The 21,948-nt window shown below is 55.0% G+C and overlaps 12 protein-coding genes across 12 annotated transcripts; 8 read left to right on the top strand and 4 right to left on the bottom strand.

The window, feature by feature from the left end:
* Window positions 1-535: 535 nt before the first annotated feature.
* BKA78DRAFT_234727 (galactose mutarotase-like domain-containing protein) lies at window positions 536-1,733 on the bottom strand (the record flags this gene model as incomplete). Its single annotated transcript, XM_066883830.1, has 3 exons — window positions 536-904; window positions 967-1,311; window positions 1,464-1,733. Coding segments are annotated over 3 exons (984 nt in total), but the record flags the coding sequence as incomplete, so codon positions are not given.
* A 595-nt stretch (window positions 1,734-2,328) lies between these two features.
* BKA78DRAFT_296136 (Rap1-interacting factor 1 N terminal-domain-containing protein) lies at window positions 2,329-7,951 on the bottom strand (the record flags this gene model as incomplete). The annotated part of the gene is made up of 3 exons (XM_066886578.1): window positions 2,329-4,497; window positions 4,546-4,821; window positions 4,868-7,951. 3 exons carry the CDS (start codon window positions 7,949-7,951, stop codon window positions 2,329-2,331), a joined length of 5,529 nt encoding a protein of 1,842 aa, XP_066743069.1.
* A 344-nt stretch (window positions 7,952-8,295) lies between these two features.
* BKA78DRAFT_315767 (guanine nucleotide exchange factor) lies at window positions 8,296-10,783 on the top strand. The gene is made up of 7 exons (XM_066888578.1): window positions 8,296-8,752; window positions 8,809-8,883; window positions 8,942-9,018; window positions 9,077-9,235; window positions 9,293-9,412; window positions 9,467-10,344; window positions 10,395-10,783. Exons 1-7 carry the CDS (start codon window positions 8,704-8,706, stop codon window positions 10,498-10,500), a joined length of 1,464 nt encoding a protein of 487 aa, XP_066743068.1. The 5' UTR covers window positions 8,296-8,703; the 3' UTR covers window positions 10,501-10,783.
* BKA78DRAFT_315766 (uncharacterized protein) lies at window positions 10,784-12,168 on the top strand. Its single transcript, XM_066888577.1, has one exon. The coding sequence runs from the start codon at window positions 11,142-11,144 to the stop codon at window positions 11,685-11,687; it is 546 nt and encodes a 181-aa protein (XP_066743067.1). The 5' UTR covers window positions 10,784-11,141; the 3' UTR covers window positions 11,688-12,168.
* On the top strand, window positions 12,162-13,005 carry BKA78DRAFT_315764 (Alpha/Beta hydrolase protein; the record flags this gene model as incomplete). The annotated part of the gene is made up of 2 exons (XM_066888576.1): window positions 12,162-12,566; window positions 12,721-13,005. The coding sequence occupies exons 1-2, from the start codon at window positions 12,455-12,457 to the stop codon at window positions 13,002-13,004; spliced, it is 396 nt and encodes a 131-aa protein (XP_066743066.1). The 5' UTR covers window positions 12,162-12,454.
* A 56-nt stretch (window positions 13,006-13,061) lies between these two features.
* On the top strand, window positions 13,062-13,749 carry BKA78DRAFT_144111 (uncharacterized protein). The gene has a single exon (XM_066882838.1). The coding sequence runs from the start codon at window positions 13,246-13,248 to the stop codon at window positions 13,639-13,641; it is 396 nt and encodes a 131-aa protein (XP_066743065.1). The 5' UTR covers window positions 13,062-13,245; the 3' UTR covers window positions 13,642-13,749.
* On the top strand, window positions 13,522-14,158 carry BKA78DRAFT_315762 (uncharacterized protein). The gene has a single exon (XM_066888575.1). It carries the CDS (start codon window positions 13,703-13,705, stop codon window positions 14,027-14,029), a length of 327 nt encoding a protein of 108 aa, XP_066743064.1. The 5' UTR covers window positions 13,522-13,702; the 3' UTR covers window positions 14,030-14,158.
* Window positions 14,159-14,540: 382 nt separating this feature from the next.
* On the bottom strand, window positions 14,541-14,756 carry BKA78DRAFT_315760 (uncharacterized protein). The gene has a single exon (XM_066888574.1). It carries the CDS (start codon window positions 14,748-14,750, stop codon window positions 14,589-14,591), a length of 162 nt encoding a protein of 53 aa, XP_066743063.1. The 5' UTR covers window positions 14,751-14,756; the 3' UTR covers window positions 14,541-14,588.
* Window positions 14,757-14,884: 128 nt separating this feature from the next.
* Window positions 14,885-16,330, top strand: BKA78DRAFT_296133 (uncharacterized protein; the record flags this gene model as incomplete). Its single annotated transcript, XM_066886577.1, has 1 exon — window positions 14,885-16,330. One exon carries the CDS (start codon window positions 14,885-14,887, stop codon window positions 16,328-16,330), a length of 1,446 nt encoding a protein of 481 aa, XP_066743062.1.
* Window positions 16,293-16,718, bottom strand: BKA78DRAFT_315758 (uncharacterized protein). Its single transcript, XM_066888573.1, has one exon. The coding sequence runs from the start codon at window positions 16,696-16,698 to the stop codon at window positions 16,393-16,395; it is 306 nt and encodes a 101-aa protein (XP_066743061.1). The 5' UTR covers window positions 16,699-16,718; the 3' UTR covers window positions 16,293-16,392.
* Window positions 16,719-16,870: 152 nt separating this feature from the next.
* Window positions 16,871-19,338, top strand: BKA78DRAFT_315756 (kinase-like domain-containing protein). Its single transcript, XM_066888572.1, has 2 exons — window positions 16,871-17,017; window positions 17,130-19,338. Exons 1-2 carry the CDS (start codon window positions 16,977-16,979, stop codon window positions 19,141-19,143), a joined length of 2,055 nt encoding a protein of 684 aa, XP_066743060.1. The 5' UTR covers window positions 16,871-16,976; the 3' UTR covers window positions 19,144-19,338.
* A 1,061-nt stretch (window positions 19,339-20,399) lies between these two features.
* BKA78DRAFT_252119 (purine nucleoside permease) lies at window positions 20,400-21,863 on the top strand (the record flags this gene model as incomplete). The annotated part of the gene is made up of 2 exons (XM_066884705.1): window positions 20,400-20,550; window positions 20,932-21,863. 2 exons carry the CDS (start codon window positions 20,400-20,402, stop codon window positions 21,861-21,863), a joined length of 1,083 nt encoding a protein of 360 aa, XP_066743059.1.
* Window positions 21,864-21,948: the final 85 nt, after the last annotated feature.

Below are 21,948 nucleotides of genomic sequence, written 5' to 3'. Positions count from 1 at the left end.
AAGCTCGCTGCTGCGTGGACGATGAGATGCGGCGAGGGAGCAGTGCCTCTGGTGGCGACGAAACGTTTGATCTAGATGTTTGAATTTTATGCCTCATAAAAGGACATCGTACTTTCTCTGGGGTGGCATCCAATTGACTGCGTAGTTTCTACTTTCTTGTAGTAGCAATTACCATGATGTATTTGGCGACCCACTCGCTATGCAGATTCAGGCAAGTATGGAGTTCATGATGACATTCCTTCTCTGTCTACCATGCTATGAAGCCCAGCTAGCTCGCTTGCTCTCTCCCTTCGACCGCCTGTGTGCCCCAGATCAGCTGGTCGCGTACTCCCTTGTAGTCACCACGTCGTCCGTCCATCCATCAATACCGAGAGCTAGTGAAGAAATGATAAAGGAAAGAAATTCATTGGTGCCCGCTTGTCATTCATCGACATCATGTCGCTCATGTCCGTCCGCCACCTTTTCTTTTTTGTCATCTCTCCATCACCCATGCCATCTACTCATCTCACCCATCCAGCCCGTCCGCCTACAGCAGACTCTTGCACGTGACGCCACCCTCCCACGTATCGCCAGCCTCCAGCTTGGTCCAGTCGGCCACGGCGCCCGCCTCGACGCAAATCATCTGCTTGTAGGCGTCGTCGGGCGAAAAGTCGCCCATGGCGGCCGCCTTCTCCTTCCACGGGTTCCACACGACCGTGTCGGGCAGGTTGTCGCGAATCACGTCGAAGCGAGGCTTGTCGTCGACAATGACGGTGGTGGTTGATTGTGGGATCGCCTTGTAGACGCGGTCCGTCTCGCCGGTGATAGCAAGCTTCGAGTTGGATTCGGTGGCTGTCGAGGCGTTGAGGACTTTGTCTGTGTATGTGACGCCGAGGAGGCCGGTGAGGTGCGTCTTGCTAATGTCCTGTTGGAGAGGGGAAAATCAGCCAACATAGCTCAAAAGTACCAAAAGCAAATTTGGCTTACCTTGATAGCCAGGTACGTGTGGAACAGCACCTGGAAATCCCACGCCTTGTCGCCGACATTGCGCACGTTGACAGCCGTCTGCAAGCTGTTGGGGCCGAGGGTCACGCTGTAGACGACGCCAAAGTCGTAGGGCCAGGCAGCGCGCGCCTCAGGCGACAGGTTCGATGACGAGAGGCCAAAGTCGAGCTTGACGCTCGAGTCGGCCGTGGTGCCCGTCGTCGACGCCTCGGGCTCGGCGCTCGCCTCCGACGTCGACTTGCCCAAGTATTCCCAGCGAGAGTTGCGTGCGAAGCCGTGCTGCGGCAGCGATGACGTTGCGTGGTTGGATGGCGGGGGACCGAAGACCTGTTGTCGTTTGCTGTGTTAGCCGGCTTGTTGACGCTTCTGAAGCTCCCATGCTCAAATCCCCGTGTGAAGCAATAGCAGCAGCTGCAATTGAGCCGTCACGCCATAGCAATTGGAGGCAAAGATGGCAGAACAGAGGGAGGATGACGCACCGGAAACACGACCGGAATGCCTCCGCGGACAGGCTTGGAGCCGTCGAGAGCCGCCTTCTCGCTCACCCACAGGTTGTCGGTGCCGTCTGCATTCTTCCAGCTTACGACGGTGGCGCCGTAGAGCAGCACCGTCAAGCTCTCGCCGCTGGGCAGGCGTGCGGTTATGCGCGAGTTGTCGTCGCTAATGTCGACGGTGGGCTGGGGGCCAGCGGATTTGGCGGCGGCGGCCGTGTTGGGGAGCGAAGATGGCTTGTGAGGGCGTTCGACCATGATTGCGTTTGTTTTATGGTTGTTGTTGTGTTGTGTTGTTGTGTGGTGAGGTGGGGTGGAGAGTGAGGCGTGACGTTGGTGGGGTGGTTGGAGAGAGGTGCAGTTTGGACGAGGCGGGGTTGGTAGTTTTTAAGGAAAGAACAGACGAATTGAACGACGCGGCGCTCCTGCTGCTTGTGAAGCTGCTGTGGAAGAGGCCGACAGCGGAGATCCACGGCTACCTGAAGTCGAGTCTGAGCTCCAGTCCAGCCCAGCGCTTACACGATTCGAATGGCGATTAGTCGTTTGGTCCGGCAGAGGTCAGCGCCTTTGAAAGCAACTACATGTACCTATATGCCCGCTCGTTTCGCCCTCTTTGCCAGCGAATCAATCGACACCATGTGCGAGAGCGTCAAACAAAACATCAAACCGTTTCGGCGCCGTCACAGCTTCAATGATGTCATATGCCCGCCATGAAACAAACGCCCGTGATGCCATGCCATGCCATGCCGTTGAATAGAACTGAATGCTGTACTGACTTCTGTACGAACCAAACACCACCCTCGTAGCAATATACATTGTCATCAACATCCTGCCCATATGTTACCTCTCTACCTCATTGGTCCTGCGCCTCCCCTCGCCGCGCCGCTTCGTGTACCTCTCTCTGAAGCTCAAACATTACATCGCAACACTCGCGCTCCTCTTCCCTCCCCACGACCATGCTCTTGGCGTCTGCCAGCAGCTGTTTCAACCGCCCGAGTATGCTCCTGGGTTCCTTCTTGCGTCTGCCATCTGATGCCTGCGACGCCTGACTTGTCCGTGTTGCATCATGCTGTGGTTCGGCTCTGCTGCGGCCAGTCTCAGTTTCTGCCGTGTCACCGTCGCCCGTGTCTGCATTGTCGGCCTTTTGCTTGCTTGACCGTGTGCTGCGCGCTTCTGCAGCCGCTGTGCTGCCATGGTCGTCTGATTTTTCGAGCGGCTGCTGAGACGATCCGCTCGCTTCGCCGCTGTTCCTTCTCCGGCGTCCTCGGCCTCGAGTCGGTCCCGTGCCAGATGCGTCGGGCGTCTCTTGTGATGCCATTGTCGATTGTGACGCCTCGGAGCCATCTGAAGTCCGGTTCCTAGGCGGTCTTCCTCTGCGCTTCTTCGGCGCCGGTGTCTCGCGGACGACGTCAAGATCTATTGAAATGTCCCCATAGTTTGTCTCCTCATGATCAACCTCCTGATTTTCGTCAATCGTCTGCGATTCAGACAATCTAGACTTGCGCTTGCGGACCGCTGGAAGGGGTGGTTGCGCTACTTGACCAGACAGTCGGGGAGAGACACGTGAGTTTTGAGCTTGTACTCGTTCTTGATAGGCCTTCAAAACATTGAATGAAGGAGATTTCGAGCGACGACGTTGGACTGGCGATGGCGACCTCTCGGGGCGTTCTGGCACTGAACCCTGAGCCTGGGCTGAAGAATGTTTTCGAGAAACTTTTCTTGTAGGCGCATCATTATCGTGAACGATTGTGTCGTCGACTTGGCCTGTCTGGATATTGCTAGACGCAATGGAAAGCTGAGCGGATTCTTCATCGCCCTGACTTTGTGACAACTTGACACGTTTGGTTGAGCCCTCTTCGTTGATCGCCTGGTTCTTGCGCTTCCTTGCTCTTTTCCTTTGGCTCTTAGTTGTACTGGGCGGTTCTTCCGGACGCGGTTGGTCATTCGCAGCAGGCTCCACATTGTCAGGCGAGTTTCTTTTCTCGTCCAGATGAGCGAATGAATCCTCCACTACAGAGGCGTCGTGACTCTTTGCGGGATCAACGTGTTTGAGGGCTTGAGCTGGCGACTGGCTTCTCACACCAGCGGGAGTAGAATACACCTCATCAGCCTCGTGCTCCAACAATTCGTCCACGAGGATCTTGGATGGATTCGCACTCTCTGCTGCTTCAGCAGTGCCTTGAGGGAGATCATCAAACGAATCCGAGCGTTGAAGACCAGCTTCGGCTTCGTCATCAAAGTCCCTCGTTTCAAAATGCGTGTCCTCGGTGTTGGCCCTGAAACTCAAACGGGCTTGACTCTCGTCTGCAAGTTGTCTGGAAGCCTGTTCATCGTCTGTATCGCTTGGGATAAGAATTGGCGAGTCTTGAGACATTCCAGAAGGCGGATGACCTCTGGAATCACCATGAAAGCTTTCGACAAAGCTCTCCCTCACAAAGGTCGAGTCTGGGGGAAGATCGACGTACTCGGTCGTACGGGGCGGTGAGGAAGGAATCTCCGTCTCGAAAAATCGGTCCGCAGCCGAGGAGGTAATGTAGTTTTGGTCACGCAAAAGGTTGCGAGACTTGGGAGTCGGAGAGGAACCGCCAAATGAGTCGAGACCATCGGATTGCAGGTTCGCGATAGGTGTTGAGCGCAATTCGCCATCACCTTCGCCAGGTAGCAAATCGTTTTCCTGGCCCGCTGCTCTCGTGCGTTTAGGAAGGTTGTTTGGACTAGAGTTGATGTCCGAAAACATGACAGCGGTGCTGCCGTGCTGCCTATCCCGAACTTCTTTTTGATGCTCCGTAAGGAGTTGGGAGTCTATCGAGAAATCTTGCTGGGACGATTCGATGGGGGCATAGTTAATCTGGGAGTTTTGATGACGCAGCTTGGCAACCGGACTTGGCTTGGCTTTTTTGCTGGGTTTCCCACTGCTCGACGGATGAGGAGAAAGTGCTGTAGGAGCTGGAAGTCGTGAATTTTTACGACTCAAATGCGCGCTTTCTTGAGAGTCTTCAAAAGCCGGCGCTGGCCCAAGTTCCTGTTTGAATCAATACACGTATCTTCGGATATGGATCGGTATTCTCACCTCATCCGCTGGCCCACTTGGGAAACTGGGAAGCTCCAAATCGACGCCGAGATGAGGACGCAGCCTTCGCAAGGCTTTCTCAACTTGAGGTGGGTAGTCAAGGGTCGCTTCCTTGCCGAAAGTGTTGTTCCAGGTTTCGACGGTCCGGTTGACCACGCGTCTTTGCCTGCTGTTCAGACCACTGGCAATCAAGTCTTTCAGAGCTTTTAGCAGCACAGAGTCATGCCGCGACACTTGCATCAATACCATCATTACAACAGACCAGAAGCTTTCCACCTGAGGCGAGTCAGAACCAATTGTCGATTTTGGGTATGAGACTTACTGAGTGTTTGCCGGTCTTGGCATCCTCGCCGTCGCCTTCTAGTTTCTTGTCCTTATCCTCAACCCAAACAGCAATGCCTTCCTGGATTTTCCTCAGCATAATGGCAGTGTATGATGAAGGCCATCTCTTGAGAAGATCTGCAAGCGATGTGACAAAGTCAATGACGGATTGTGCGTCCAATGGGTTGAGGTTTTCGTAGGCGTATTTGAGTTGCAACACAATCATCTTGTACAGATGATCAGACGGGTCAAAGAGACCCGCTTTTGGCGGGCCAGCGCCGAGGACTTTCCTCGCACTGTCGAGGCTTCTTCGATCTTTCGGAGGACTCATGTCAGTCAGAGCCATAGTCGCGAAACCAATCATAGTCAATCGGTCGGTGCTTGGGTTGGCGCCAGCTGCTACAATCGCCTCAGCGAGGGGCTCGGTCACGGCGATGCTCGGAGCCCCATTTCCTGCTTCGTTGGTGACCTGAGTTACGATAGTCCCATAAAGCTGGGTTGCCGCTGCAAGGACCTCGGCTCCGCCGAATTGTAGCCCGCAAGTCAGGATTGCAAGGACCGAGCGATACTCATCCCCTAGCCTCGACGATGGAGTGGCAGATTTGGATTGCATTGAAGGGTCTTGCAAAGTGAAATCCGCAAGCTTTGTAATGTGCATCCAGATCTGCGTTGGTAGACTTTGACTTGCGGCAACTGCAGCTGATGCAGTCGTCTCCTGGACGCAGTTTTGGAGAAGCTCCAGCCTCGGCTTTCTCGAAACCCGTGCATTTGAGGCGAGAGTGATGAGATTTTTGGACAGACAGAGAGCTGAAGGTTGTTCGCTGGTGGCGAGTAGATTTAGGAGGAACAGCAACGGCGACTGTGTGCCTCCTTTGGCCTTTGATCTATTGGATGTCGTGGAGGCAGGTTCGAAATTCCCGGGAGACTTCTGGGTTAGTATGGGGTCCGCGAATTGCAATGGACCAAGTTTTTCCATAGCGCTCATGACTAGAAAGCTGAATCTCAAGGTCCATTCTTCTTCGTCGTCGTTTTGTAATCCCAGGGATTCGGGAAAATCGTTCCAGAGGCGGTGAAGAAAATTCAAAATGTGGGCGATTGCCATCTTGAACTCCATGGAGGTTGTAATCTCTTTGCTGCCAGCCTCCGCAACGGTAGACATCAGCGCAGACCACATGGTACAAACAGGTGGCTCGGCGGACGGCTGGTTTTCTGCAGAAGGAACGTCCCACGAAGCATTCGAAAGACATGGCTGCACCAACTGAAATATCACGGGCAGCCTCCGTCGGCTCCACTTGGAATCCAGCCCAGGTAAATGTCCTGGAGTGACGCGACCGATATCCAGTGCGAGATTCTCGTTCCATACTCCAGTGTTGTTGCTCTTAAACAGGTTTGCCAGAACCTGGCAAGCCCTATTCGCGCCGTTTTGACCTTTCTTTATCATTTTGTCCAGCAAGACCTGCCCGACGTATTCTTCCCAGTAGAGGTCGAGCTGCTCTTCTGAAGCTGTGGGAGGAAGGGAGTAGTAAAGCAAAGTGCAGTAGGATGAGAACGCTGTCGAGCGCTCATGGGTATTGTTGGCAGCTTTCCGGTCCAATTGAAGGGCAATACCTTGGCGAAGCAAATTCCTCATGATGGGCTGGGTGGACGTATCGGGTCTGATGGCGTATACGAAGCGATTCCACGCTGCGTTGGCGTTGACAACCACATCCCTGTTGCTCGAGTTGAGGCAACGCTGTATTATCATAAACCATTCCTGAAACAACTTCCAGTCGTGCAGATCTCTGTTCCGACCTCTCAAGGACAACGTGATGATTGCCCACACCTTCGGAACATCGGGCAGCGAGAGCTCATCGCTGAACATGTTTTGTATGCGTCGAATATAGTCCCTTCCAAGGGAGCTTCCATTTTCTGGTCCCTTGTCCAGCATTTCCATAAAAAGTCGCGAGACCTTTGCTTTGTTGCCGATCTTGATGGCTGCGCTGTTCCCGGTCTCGATAGCTTTCCTCCTCAGTTCTGCAATCTTTTTGGCTTCGCTGTTGCCGGAGTCCACTCCTTTCTTCCGTAACTCGGGGGGCGTGACGCGAACCATGCAATCTAGAACTTGTGGCAACCAATCATTCGCGCGGGAAACCATGACGTCGGGTGCTTGTACCAGCAGCTTTTGGTAAACAGTGAGTCTCGATGCCAACACAACTTTTCCAGGTGCGCGCTGTTCGATACTTTGCAAGGAGGAGACGATCGTATCTGCCCTTTCTGAGTCCACGATTTTGGAACTAAAGTTCTGCATCGCGAAAGCACCCAGAAAAGGGGCGACCATTCTCTTGGGCACCTTCTCGTCGCCAAAGACTTGGATTGCGCCCTTCACAAAGGCATGCTGGAGCTCGACAGGGATATGGCGGGCGACAAGATCCAGGTTCATCAACACGCAGAGAAGTTTCAATGCTTGTTGAGCCAGCGTCAAGAAAGATGTCTCCGTGGGAACGGTGGGTATTGCAATGTCGCGTTGTATGAAATGCGCCAGCAACCCCATCTTGTCGACAAGCGACTGCGTGTCGGGAGTAATGTCGTACTCATTGAGGGTGCTGAGCAAGGTGACGTATGAATCCTTGCGATGAGAATGCGAGGCACTTGCCAATTGTTTTACCAGACTGTCCAACATTTCGGCGAAGGTGTCGAATTTCGGGGCGCTTTGGCTTTGCGAGGGACTGCCCGAGCCTGCGTGTGGTGTGTGAGGCTTAAGAATTCCTTTGAGCGTCCTGTGGTCTTTTGGCTGCGGTAGCGGGCGGAGAGGTGAGGATAACGTTCCACGGCGCGACACAAGGTCATCCGGGCGATGGTAGTTGGTGAAGGGAGAAAAGTCGACTTTCTTGGGTTTGCCCGAGTTGGCGGCAGTCGAGTCCATGGACAAGGCAGGGTCTTTCAGCGGCGTTGAGGACGGTCCATTGTGGTGTGGCGTGGGCGCCGTCGCGTCTTCAACCTCCCAGCAGTCTGAAAGAAATTCGCAGGCTTCAGCGACGATTCGTTCTTCGGTTTCTCTCAGCGGCGTTGGGGGTCTGAGCTTTATGCCGCTGAACGGCGGCGCCATGGCAATGCCACGAAGGATGAACGAGCGATGGGCTACGGCATTGGATGGGGGAAGGGGCGGTCGAGATTTGGATAAGACTGGGGGGGTCGGAGCGGAGTGGCGTCAGCGAGGTGAAGATGGATATGGAGATGTGAGGTTCAGGTTGGAGCTGGAGCAATGAAGCTAAGCAGAGCACTTTACGCGCCGCCAAAAGTAGAGCGCGACTGGACGCGACGACGTGGAAGGCCGGCGACGCGTGCGGGCGGCACCCGGACGGCGGGTAGGGCACAGGCAGGGGTAAGGGTCCGCCCAACTGGAAGTAGCCTGAGGCCCACACGCACTTTGACAGCCACGCTCATATGATTTGTTTTTTTCTTTTCCATTGCTCGTTAAAAAGATCCAGACGACCGCTCTGCAGCCCAAGACTCGTACCCTCGTACCGAGCGCATGCTCCCGGGCTGCATCTTCTCCCACGTCATTTGATACCTCTCCATGTTAACATAACCATCACATGGCCCCCTCGCTGGCGACGATGGGATACAAAACAAAAATAAAAAGAGCAGCAAGCAGAGATGAGCAGCTGCGCCTGGCCATGCGGCGAGCCACATGAGCATCATGACCGTCTCCGTTGATCCAGGAACTTCAATGCGGGGGACCCACCGCTTAGCTCAAGCCCCGTCATTCAGCCCTCCACCGCATCTGGCTCCCGACTCTAAACACCCATCTTTCCCTATAACCCACCCTCCTCTCAACCTCTCCTTTCCCATGTCACAATGCCCTCTCCCTCCAACGGCGCATACGCGGCCATGATCTCCGGTCCCAGTCTGCCCGCCCATTCCGCTGCGTTCCCACCCCGACCCCGACTGACGTCGTTGCAGAAAAACGCGAGGAGGTCTCCTCTCTCATGCAAACCCTCCGCGACGACTTGGACAAAAACAACCTCCTCCCTCACCGTAAGTCTGCTCCCGCGATCCTGCACAACACTCTGACCGACTCCCGCTTGCTCCGCAGAACGCAATGCCGCCCTCGAACAAGTCAAAATCTATGGTCGCAACGTCCAGGACGCCGACCCCATATTCGCTCCTGAGGTACCCCGTTCGAAACCACCCCACCACCCGTCGCCGCTGAAACAAACAATGGAAATAGGGAATCGAAACACTTGCCCGCCATGGCTTTTCAAACTCGTCGCCCCAGACTTCTCGCGAAGCCCTGCGCTGCGTTGCCAACGCCCTGCTCCTGAAGCCCGCCACCCGCCAGGTCTTTGTCAACAAGGGTTTCGCGGAAAATGCTGCTGAGAAGCTCAAGGTTGGTCGTTCGCCTCAGCCTCAGCTGAAGCTGTTGGGCGTAACTGAGCCTGCACAGTGCGATAACGCCGACGACGAATTTCTGGCGTCGCGCATCCTCTTCCTGCTGACCTACGACACCAATCTCAACTTTGACGAGTTGATGAAGAACAATCAGCTCGGCGAGGCCATCATGCAGGTACGCCGTATATTCAACAAGGCCTCTTGGAAGGTCGCCTAACGCGTGTCGCAGAATGTCAGTCGTCACTCCAAGAGATACAAGGCGAGCAAAAAGGGCGGCCCGACGGCTCAAATGGAAGACATGGCCCTCTCCGAAACGCTCAAGTTGATCTTCAACCTCACCCACTACTACCCGGACTACAACGAGACCTTTTCCAAATGCGTTCCCGATCTACTCAAGATTCTACACCAAGCGCCCATTCCGAATCCCCCGCTCCAGGCCCCGGTCAACTACCTCATCAACGCTTTGCTCAACCTAGACTTGGAAGACAAAAAGTCAAAAAATTGGGGGAGCAGTCCCGTCTTTCCAAAGTTTGACCAAAAGTGCAATGTCGAGCGCCTGATCAACATCCTTGATCGATCAATCACCGCCTACCCCGAATCCGAGTTGGACCAGCTGGCCGCACCACTCGTTACCCTCCTCCGACGCATATACGAATTCGCCCCTGAAAGCGTCAAAAAGTACATGCAGTGGTTGCTATTACCAACGGAGGACGAACGGAGCAGGCCACTCGGAAGATCTGATACACTGTCATCTCGGCTGTTGAACCTCTCAACTGCAGCCATGTGTCCCAATTTGCGCGGGTCCATTTCGGCCATGCTCTTCGAGTTGTCTGACAAGGATGCTTCCACATTCGTCCACAATGTCGGTTATGGCTTCGCTTCTGGATTCCTCCTGAGCCACAACATCGCAATACCCGAGAATGCCATGGAAGCATTCAGCAACCAAGGTCAGGTTGACGAGGACGGTGAGCATGCAGCAGGCAAGACCAGTGCTGTCAACCCAATCACTGGCCAAAGATATGAAGATGAAGAGCCCAGCACAGAACCTAGTATGACTATGGAAGAAAAAGAGAGGGAAGCCGAGAGATTGTTTGTGCTGTTTGAGAGGTGCGTTCAATCGTCTTGCACGAAGACTTCTAGCTGACATGTTGTGACAGGCTCAAAGCAACCGGTGTTGTGGATATCAAAAATCCAGTCGAAGATGCCATCAGGTCAGGACGTATCCAAGAGCTCCCCGACGACGAGCCTCCCTCTCCAGACTAAGAGACGGCGTCCGGAACCACCGCAATTCTTCTTTCCCGATAACCCCGTTTGTCTAGAAGTTTTTAATGCGTGCATACACTGCATCGGTCGGAGTTCAATGGTCGCGACGTTGGCTTGGCATCATTCTTGTCCAAAGATACCACTCAGTTGGTTCAGATCCCGGCGTTGAGAAGTGTCCCCATCATTTCCACGCCTGTTGGAGTTTTCTTTCTTTCCTCCATTGTATTATTATCACCACTAGGCCATTCTAATCACATGCTTCACAGCGTACTCCTGTTCCTAGTGATGTGCGCACAGAATTCGGCGCCGAGGGCCCGCATCAGCGATGCTAAATGATCACGAGCAGATCGCATTTTCGCGTACACGCCAAATTCACAAGGCGTGCCACCGCGTCGCTTACAATTGGTCGCCGTCTACCCCGTGGGGTGCACAAGTGTGTGCATGGCTCAAGCCGAGGATGCTCTGTTTTCAGAAGCACGCATGCCAACAAAGACGTCATGCCCAACCTCGACGGTCTGGGATGACCCTTGATGTCAGTGGGAGTCTATCTACACCGGGTCGCCGATGAACGTCTGGCTCGAGGTGCCACTGAGACATGCTTCCGCAACAGCGCGGATGATGGGCAATTGTGACGCACTTGAATGCAACTTTGGAATAAAGATGCTGATAAGCAAATAGTCATTCCTATGGTTGCAAAACACAGATCAACACTTACAACTCCAGTAAACAGCGCTAGACGTCACCCCAACCAAACCCCGCTTGACAGCTCTCTAGGCGCGGGAGAGTCCGTCGACCACGCAAGCTTTCTTCCCCTCTCTCCCCTCTCCTCTCCACTCCAACCCCAGCAACCCGAACCCGGCTTGGCATACCATCCCGAGTATGGAAGTACGACCACGACTGCTGCATACTCGGTGCAGACCGATTGGGGATGCAGACGAAGAATGCATTCATTCGGAATACTGCCGATGGCAAGTTCCCGGTCATCTTTACTCGGACCCGGTACGAAAGAGCCAGGAAAGAAACAAGCTACCAGGCGACCGAGGACGGATGCCCATGTTTTTGCAAGTTTCCTTGTGATGGGCATCGCTCCACCGCGCGGCGCGAGCCGAAAGCTCCACGTCCGGGGCGGACGTGTTTACGATGGATGGACTCCGCCCTGCTTACTAGCCACGCTGCTGGTCGACTGAACCGTTTTGGTCACGATCAAGCGGGCGATGCCGATGAACACATCCGTTTCTGGAGACTGCCGTGCCGGAGCGTGGACGCGTGGGTGGAGTAGCCGTCTGTGATGATGTGTAATTGATGGTTGGATTGACGAAAGGGGCAAGGCACCTCAGCGGGCAAGAGCTAGGGATTTGAATGGGGTTTCTGCGTTAAATAATCGCCTTTCCCTTTGTGTGATTCGACTGGTGGCCTGTTTGTCTGTTCTGTCCCTCCGCGTGTTGTGGCTTCAGACTGCCTGTTCGCATACCTCGCTCCCTTCCCCTCTTCCGGTCGAACGACCTACTTCCTTCAGTTCGCTTGCACACGCCTTGTGCCGGACTACTTCGTCTCGACCTCGAACTCGACGCTGCCCTCGACGGTCAACCCCCAGCCAACAAACAAGCCAACGGGACACCTAACAATGCACCTCCACGCGCTCCTCCCCCTCCTCGCCCTCCCCCTCCCCATCATCTCCTCCCCCGCCGCCTCCCCCCCTCGCCTCATCGTGCGCCAAATCAAATGCGCGCCCATCCACATCATCGCGGCGCGCGAATCGCTCCAAGGCCCCGGCCCCGGCAGCATCGGGTCCCTGGCGCAGCTCATCCAAGACGCGAATCCGGGCACGACGCTCGAGTCCGTCGACTACCCGGCCACGCTGGACAACTACGACTCCAGCAGCCGCGAGGGCACCAAGAAGACGACGGAGAGCCTGACGAGCTATGCCAAGGCGTGTCCGTGTGCCCAGATTGTCATGCTGGGGTATAGTCAGGGCGCGCATGTGATTGGGGATACCCTGTGTGGCGGCGGCGAGTATTTGGGCATTCCGAAGTCCCCGCCTGTGGATAAGGCGGTTAGTGATAGAGGTGAGTTGAGATTTTTTTGTCGTTGTAAGATTCGAGATCTTTCCCGGTTCGGCTCGTTGGTGAAGAACGAGGAGGTCCCAGGAGGACAAACACTACTCCTCCCCCTCCCCCCTCAACACACCCAACAACTAACCCTCTCCCCCTAAAATTATAGTCTTCGCCATAGTATTCATGGGCGACCCGCGGCACGTCCCAGGTCAGCCCTTCGATCAAGGAACAGCCGACCAACCGGGCACGTTCCCCCGTCCGCCCGACATCTCGTGCGAACCTTTCCAGCGGCGCCTGGTCAGCTACTGCGACCGCAACGACACGTACTGCGCCAGCGGCCAGGACATTGTCACGCATTTGACGTACACGGATCGCTATAATCAGAAGGGGTTGGACTTTGTGAATAGTAAGTTGGTTAAGGTGGGGGGTGGGAAGCAGGGCGAGTTGTAGGAGAATGGGGGAGGGGGTCACAGAGGGAGAGGCAGGGGTTATGGGGGAGGGGGACGGTGGGGGTGTGTTGAGAGAGGAGGAGGAAGGGTGAAGGTAATCGTATCTTCCAGCCATCGTTTGTGCCGACGCCACGACGTGGGTCGAGGTTGTGTCACTCGTGGGTTGAACATGACGCTTCAGAGGAAGAGGCAAGTAGGAGCCTTGTTCATACTGTACATAGTCTCGTGGTGTACATAGCAAAATGCGGCCCTCGTGGGTCCTTTCGTTCTTTGAAGCGATCGATCAGTTGACGGCAGTAGTCGTTGCACATAAAACCACAACTGCTCCCGATACCTCTTGTGTCATGTCAGGACATCTACATGCTCCCAAGTCGTGCACTCCTCGACATGAAAATTCCCCACCCCCCAAAGCTTTCGCTTCCATTGTCTTCGCAACATTTATTCTGCCAGAAATCTCCGATCTCCACATTTCAAAGCCCGAAAATCCGGTCGACCAGCAATGGTATGGGTGTTGGCGCCGTGTCACCCTCGACGATGCATCGTGCGCTCGATCTTCAACACACACCGCCCAACGAACGTCGATATGCACGCTCTCCAACACATCACGCCATGTGTCCGGACTTTATGTCCGGAGCTAGTCGCGGAGCAGCAGCGCGTGCGAAGGAGGCAATCAGGTGAAGAGCCAGAAGCTCCATCCACATGACGGTTTGCTTGGGTGGGTCGTCACTCGTCTGGCTGCCTGCAGCGAGTGCGAAAAAGGAAACCTCTCTTTCTCGCCATCGACCACGCTGCCGACTGATCAGCCAAGCCGTGTCAGATGTGCGAATGGGTGGTTTTCGTCCCGCCGGTTGTTCATGCGGAGTCCATCTGCCGTCTTGTCGGTTTGTTTCAGACGGTTGGCTGACGAGCGAAGCAAGCGCATGGGGCGTGTGGCGTTACTGCAGCCCCATCTCGACGTTTTTATCCTGCTCCCGTCGCGAGTCCGCTTTGAGGACGCCGGAGATTGGTCGTTGTACGACGTACTGATTGGCTGCAGCAGCTATTGAGACAAGCCGTGCGGAACCTATGCCTCGAGAGCTCGTGCTGCTTTCTTCATATCGTGGCGAAGATGCGCAATGTTCGACGTGCGGAGGTGCCAAAGTACGGGTGTGGCACTTTGGACGGTGACGACAGCTCCGTCATTCAGCATCGATTGTTTCAGCCGCAACCATTGATGGTCCTCTCGAGACTTGCCCTCACCGCCGAAGAACAGTTGATTCTCTCCGCTCCGTCGTTGTACCATGCGACTGGTAGTATTTCGCCCGCCAAAAAGTCGCAAGTCGCAACACTGGCATGCAGTCAAGCACAACATGATGTAAAAGAAAAGTATCCTCCGGCACAGCGACTTGCTGGTCGTCCAACAATCGCGCGCCTCAGGCCATTGCTGACCAAATCTCGGAGGTAGCAACGTCTTTGGTTGGCAGCCACCGGCGCGCATTACTGGCCAATTCGAAAGGTCATCCTTGCTGCTCCTCGGGGTGTACATTGTTTGCGGCAATGGGACTGGAGGAGCTTGTCGACCTGTTGGAGACTGCATGTTCTGTGGTCAGTCACTGGTTGTGAGATGGCTTGCAATGCTCGAGGGGTGTTGGAGGCTGCCATGCGCGCAGCAAGTAATCGCGAGACCGGTCCAACTTCCTCTCCGCATGGCCGTCATTCGTCTGGGGGAAATGCATCTTGATGTATAAATGCCGTCCCCTGCAGACATTCGTCAAGACTTGGACTTTTTGTCCAGTCCCGACGTCAATTTGCCACAACATTGCTCGGTCCCTTGGAAGACTTTCAAGCATGCAAGAAACCTGTGCGACCCTGGTGGCTTCCATACTGCATCCTTTCGTCACCATGAGCTCGACGGCAAAGAGCTTCTCTCTGTTCTTCCTGGGGCCGTATCCAAATCCGAGAGACGTCATCCATTGCGATGTGGCCATCATCGGCGGAGGATCCAGCGGCACGTATGCGGCAGTGCGACTGCAGGACCACGGGAAAAACGTAGTCGTCATTGAGAGAAACTCGTTCCTTGGAGGACATGCCGACTCGTACACAGATCAGGAATCGGGCGAGAGAGTCAATCTCGGAGTCATGGAATTCGAAGACCAGCCACTGGTACACAAGTACTTTCAGCGTCTTGGAGTAGGACTGGAGCCCCTTACCACGGCAAACATCTATTCAGAATCCAAACCTCTGGACTTTGAAACTGGCAGAGCGGTGGCTGGATATCCTGGGTACACCACGGTGGCGATTTGCGCGGCCTTGAAGGAATATCTTGAGCAGGCGCAAAAGTACGCTTACCTGGAGGAGGGATTCGAGAGCCTGCCATACCCCGTGCCGCCTGATTTACTGCTCGACTTTGGTGAGTTTGTCAAAAAGTACTCGCTGGAGGCTGCCATGGTTGTCATCCAAAAATACACCGGAGGCATTGTAGACGTGCTGCACATGCCAACGCTGTACATGATCAAGCTTCTCAATGTCTCCGTTGTACAAGCCATCTTGGACAACACGTTTCTCCAAGCGGGCGCCAGCGGCGTGAGCAGCGTGGTCTACGACAATGCCCTCGCGCTTCTCGACGCGTCGCCCTCTGCAACCGTACTCCTTTCCTCGACAGCAAGCGGCATTCGACGTCGGCCCGTCAAGTCGAAAAGACCTGGTTCAGATGCTCCCCTAATGTCAATTTTCACGCAAACCCCGACTGGATCCAAGCTCATTCTTTGCCGCGCGCTGTTGGTCACCGTACCGCCGCTCATACCTCAATTGCCATTTCTGGAGCTGTCGTCGGAAGAGAAGTCGCTCTTTTCGAGATTTTCATATGATGCGTATTATACCGGCCTCGTACGGGACGCAAGCCTCTCGCGCAACACAAGCTGGTCAAACGTTGCCCAGGACTCACCCTACGCCATGCCAGCATCGCCGTGCGTGTATGGGCTCTTTTGGACAGGTGTAGGAGATCTCTGGGACGTCAAGGTCGGCGCAGACAAGGGAGTAGAGGAAGAAGAGGTCAGAGCGCTCATCATGGCAGCTGTGCAAACCATCAAGCGCAGCGAAGGAATGTTTGCGGACGACGATGGCCATGGTCAAGCGACTGAAATTGTAGCGCTCAAGTGCCACGCGCCGTTTCAGGTGACGGTGGCGGCGCAGGACGTGGAGGCCGGTTTCTATGCCAAGTTGACGGCGTTGCAGGGGAAGAGAGCCACGTGGTGGACCGGCGCAGCTTGGTCGCAGCAGGATAGCGCGGCCGTTTGGAAGTACACTGAAGAGCAAGTCTTGCCGGGCTTGCTGGAGCGTTTAAAGTGATGGGAGAGGGGATGGGTTGTTTATGGCTGAGGAGCAATCTTGACCGGCCAGCTTCCCTTTGCTCATCGTCTAGCTGGATAGGAAATGAGTACAGTTCCTTGAGAGAAGGACAAAGAATCTTGCCACGGCCGAGAGGACTTTATGCAAAACATGAAGAAAAGGGGAACAAAAAAAGGAGGAGACTCAGAAGGAAGCAGACTCCTCTGTGTGGTATCTGTAAGGGAGAAACCAAAGAGACGGCCGTGTGTCTTGTCAAAACAGAAATGAAGCCTCAGTTCAGGAAATTCAGGAGTTGGTGATCGAAATGAATGTGTCAGCGGAGACCAAAACGCGATCAAATGGGCTGTCTGACGAGATGATGACCACATCTGAAGCAGGTGTTTGTTTGTTGATGCGAGTTGCAGAGCGGGGAGTTCTTCCTGCTTCTGTCGAGATCCTTGTCGCCGCATCGACAGCCTCCCGCAGCGTCACCCTCCCACCATCAGCCACAGCCGCGCCGAGATGTGATGTTGCTCTTCTTCTGTTGGCCACCGCAGATGTGATTTCATACGCTTGCAATCCTCGTCACCTTCCACCATTCGTCATTCCCTTGAACACTGGCTGCTGTTGACTGCCCCTCATTCCATCCACCAGACTAGCGGCGGATATGTCTCTGGTACCGCGGCTGAATCGCGGTGAAATCGTCCTGTAAGTGGTTCCGCTGTTCTGAGGCCTGCGAGCTCGCGCACCTCACAATCGCCCTTGTTTCTCTACCCTTCAACCAAGGCTTGCAATCCTCTGCTAATTGCGCCACCAAAAGTCGCCATGGCTCTGCTGTCGTCGTCTACGATTCCCGCTCCCGGCAGCTCTCTCTCCGCGCGACGCCTTCGGACCTGGAATTCGCCAATTGCCCGTACTGTCAACGCCCGCTTCGCGATGGACCAACCACCGAGGCCGAGGACAACCATGAGGAACAAGAAGCGAGCTTCGTGAATCCCCAGTACTTTCGCATGCTACACCATAGCCAGCCGGGCTCACCAACATCTTCGGGACACGCGTCGCCCATCAGAGGCCCCGCCCCGAGAGCTTTGCGACAGCCCTCTGGCTCCTCCGAGCCTCCTCCCAGCGGCGAGTTCATTGGAAGCTCTCCAGCCCCTCCGCCAGCGTCTCACGGCATCTCCTCGAGCGCATTCAGTCAAAACTACTTCAAGACCTTTTTCGTGGAACAGGGCGTGCTGGGAAAAGGAGGCAAAGGAGTGGTGCTTTTGGTCAAGCATGTCCTCGATGGTGTATCCCTCGGACAGTATGCTTGCAAGCGCGTGCCTGTCGGAGATGACCACGAGTGGCTGGAGAAGGTCTTGATCGAAGTCCAGCTTCTCCAGAACCTTTCGCACCAGAACCTTGTGTCTTACCGGCACGTTTGGTTGGAAGAGGCCCAGCTCACGACCTTTTCTCCAAGCGTACCGTGCGCCTTCATACTGCAGCAGTATTGCAACGGTGGCGACTTGCACCACTACATATTGGGCGAACTCAAGAGACAAGAATCTTCGAATGCGTCGAGTGCACAGCTCAAGGAACGCATGCGACGAAGGTCAAAAGGACAAGCCGAGCCGCCGGTTGATCTCCAGGGTCCGCGCCGCATGCATTTTGACGAAATCTTCTCCTTCTTCAAAGACATTACTGCCGGCCTACATCACCTCCACGCGAACGGCTACATACACCGAGATCTCAAGCCTCAGAACTGCCTGCTCCATACCGAACGAGGAAAAACAAAAGTCCTTGTCAGCGACTTTGGTGAGGTGCAGATGGTCGACATGACGCGCAAATCCACGGGTGCTACAGGAACGCTCTCCTACTGTGCTCCGGAAGTTCTCATGCGAGAAACCCCTGACGGAAATTATGGAAATTTCACTACCAAGTCGGACATTTTCTCGCTGGGCATGATCGTCTATTTCATGTGCTTCGGTCGCCTCCCATATAAGAATGCGGATGATCTCCATGAAGAGAATGAAGACCTGGACGAGCTGAGGGCCGAAATTGCGACCTGGAGAGGCTTCAATGACACCACTCGATCGCGAAGTGACTTGCCAGAAATGCTTTACGCTTTTCTGAAGAAGCTCCTCTCTTTGAACCCCAAAGAACGACCGGCGACTGAGCGGATTCTGCAGGGAATTGGCGCAGAATCTGGAGAGACCAATGGCTTCCACTCCTCCCTGTTCAGCGACATGACCTCCCGGATTTCGCCAGCCGATTCCCCTTCGCCTGCACCAAGAAACCCGCGGCGAGCATCCACACACACCGGCATGGCGAGGACGTCCTCAAGACTGCATCATGCGACAGCTGAAGAGCACCGTTCCCCCAGCCCAACACCCTTGCGAAAGAAAATGTCTCGCACACCTACTCCTGAAGATTCGTCGACGGTTGTCTTGCGCACCCGCAAAGTTCAGCTACCTCCATCTCCGGTGCCTCAATCGACACCGCGCCTCATGCTTCCTCCTCCATCGAACATGTCGACTCGCATCCAATCCCTTTTGCATACTCCCGGCGTGCTTTGGACCCTGAAAATTTCCCTGTTTCTCATCAAAGTTCTTTCATTGACGCGTCCTTGCTCACCCTTCGCCCCGCAGACTCTGATTTTATACCCGCTGCTTGTTCTTGCAGCATTCGATCTCATGCTGATGGATGGAATGCCAGCCAATCGCTGGAGCACTGGAGGATTCCTGGAGAGCATCATGTTGCTCGCGATGCACTTTACGGTTACGGCTCTAGCCGCAAGGTGGAACAAGCTTTGTATGAGTAGCGCCGTCTGGCACGAGTTCGCCACGGCAGAGTAGCAAGGGTAAGTGAGGTGTGTTTCCCAGGACTGCGGAAACTTTTGCCTCGCAGACCCTATGGCAGTCTGATCGGGCATCACATTCGGTCAGCTTCCGATTCTTTGGGCGACCTGCCCGATTTAACCTTCGGATGCGGCCGACATCCAAGGAAACCTTCCATAGCACATCATAAATGTCATTTTGACGCGTAACCCACGGAGCGAAGAGCAACAACACCGAAGTGACGTGCGGGCTGTTGTCCATACGAGATTCAAAGTCCGTTATCAGAAAGTAAGAGCCTCGTGAGGCGTCATTGTTCGAGAAGGTCGCTTCGGATCGCAGCGGCCAGGGGGTAAGTGGGGGCGATGGTGATGTCCAGGAACCCCCCACAACCACACGTTCTGCTTCCCGCAAAAGACAAGGGTCAATGATGGAATTTACAGATGCAGCTGGAACCGCCAGCTGTCGTTGGTGACTTTTGCATAAAGCCGCGAATCAGTCAGGCTCTGGTTGGTCTGGGATAGTCCCTAGTCCACTTCGGGAAGCACGACATCTCTCGCCAAAATCTGGTTGATAAGGGAAGACGACAGCGGCACTTCCCAGCACTGCCGACCGTCGACCGAACGTCAACCCCGACTCTCCCGTCCCGTTCATCTCGCCTCCAGCCAAGATCGGCTTTCCCAGCACTCCAAGCCTCCTCCAGCCTTCGGCCGGCTCCCCCAATTCCATCCTCAGCCGCCGCGGGCGCTACTATCCGTTGACCCTAGCCTGACAGACTGTGGGGAGTCGTCGTCGTCTACCCTGCGTCTTGACATGCGGTGACTCGGTGCTTGCCTATCAGCGGCGGAGAGACGTGAGGTGGATCCTGCGGACAGACCGCGTCTTGGTCCTCCATTGCTGCCCATACCTAATCAGGCCAAACCAGCGCCGATATGGTTGGTTTCCTTATAAGCCTCGCGACCCTGCTGCCATACCAAATGACTTTGTGGGTCAGTTGGTCTTTCTTCCTTCAACCATCACAAGGCATTGTTCATGGTCTAGACAGCCTTCGTTGCTTGTCGTGGCCCGGTGTAGATATAAGCACCACTACACCTCGACACTTTCCCGGCTATTGGCAAGCTCGCATCATTCGCTCGACCGTCATGCGCTTCTCCGCCGTCTCTTCTGCAGCATGTCTGCTGTCGTCTTTCGTTTCCGGTTCTGCTGCCGTAGCCGAGTCCGCCCTCGTCCAGACGAGCACTGGCAGCAAGATTACACCAAAGGTCTTCATCATCAGCATGTTTGACCCGGAGGCAGAAGTCTGGTGGAATATTCCAGAGTTCAATCTTCTCGCCAAAAACGTCACGGTCCCCGGCTTCAGTCCACTATTTCCAGACGCTCATTGCACTGCTGACGGCAGCATTTGTCAATTGATCACTGGCGAGGCTGGTAAGTGGCGATTTTCTTGTCCTGCGAGCCGTCAATTTCTTTGAGTTCAGTCGCGTTCAGGCTTCAATGGCCAACCGGAGGAGGTTTCGTCGAGGCGGTGGTAGGGCCCCCTGTGCACCGACCTGCTGGGAAAAAAGTGCGGCTTAATCTCTTGGACGAGCTTCTTGCCGTTAAGGTTACAATGCGAAGCACTAGACCCCCAGGTCAAGCCGGCCAGGGTTACCGAAGCTGTGGTTTGCCTAAGCGCATCTGGCAGTAAAACACGCTACAACTGGCCTGTTACCGCAGACGAACATCGAATCGCGATTGCGCAACATTCTTGGACCTACAGCCGTTCCGCGTTCCTCCAGTCTTCGACGCTAACCAAGTTTCTTTCTGCAGAGATTAACGCCGCCGTCACTTTGACGTCCCTCATTCGCTCTGGTTTGTTCGACCTGCGAGAAACCTACTTCCTAATTGGAGGCATTGGTGGAATCAACCCAGAGCTTGGCACCACTGGATCCGTCACCTTTGCTCGGTACGCGATCCAAGTTGCCCTGCAATACGAATTCGACGCTCGCGAAAAGCCCGAAAACTTCAGCACTGGATACTTTCCTCAGGACGCCCAAGCTCCTAACCAGTATCCGGGATCCATCTACGGAACAGAGGTCTTCGAGGTCAACGATGCGCTGCGCCAGATCGCGATTGGCTTTGCGTCCAAAGCTTCTCTGAACGACAGCGCCACGGCCGCGACCTACCGCGCAAACTACGCCAAGTCTGCGCTTTACGCTGCTGGTGCGGCCAAGCCCGGCATCGTGGCGTGCGATGTTGCTACCTCGGATGTCTACTTCTCTGGAACTCTTTTGAGCGAGGCTTTTGGCAATTACACCAAGCTTGTCACCAATGGAACTGGCCAGTACTGCAACACGGCGCAAGAGGACAACGCCACACTTGAGGCCATGGTCCGCGGCGCTGCAAGTGGCCTTCTCGACTTTGCGCGCATCATCATCATGCGCACTGCATCCGACTTTGACCGTCCTCCCCCTGGTTCCACAGCGCTGTTCAACCTGGTCTACGCCGAGCAAGGCGGCTTTCAGCCTGCCGTCCAGAACATCTACCGCGCCGGTGTGAAGATTGTCGAGGGCATCATCGACGGCTGGGAAGCCACCTTTTCCAAGGGCATCAACGCCACCAACTACGTTGGCGACATTTTCGGCACCCTCGGAGGTACGCCAGACTTTGGTCCCGGCAGCAAGTTCAACAACGCCCCGGCCAAGGTGCAGAAGAGGGGCATGAGCCGCAGATGGGGTCCGTCGATGAAGATTGGCTCGTGATTGACGTGTCCACGATCTGCTGTACTTTGAGCGACAGGAGAAGGGAGTTGTTGGACTTACGGCCGCCCCATCATCAGCCTGGAGT

The sequence above is a fragment of the Phyllosticta capitalensis genome (assembly GCF_038381095.1).
Source record: "Phyllosticta capitalensis strain CBS 128856 chromosome Unknown BKA78scaffold_6, whole genome shotgun sequence".
NCBI lineage: Eukaryota > Fungi > Ascomycota > Dothideomycetes > Botryosphaeriales > Phyllostictaceae > Phyllosticta > Phyllosticta capitalensis.
Note: the sequence above shows the minus strand (reverse complement) of the source record. Positions and strands in the feature narration are given on the sequence as shown.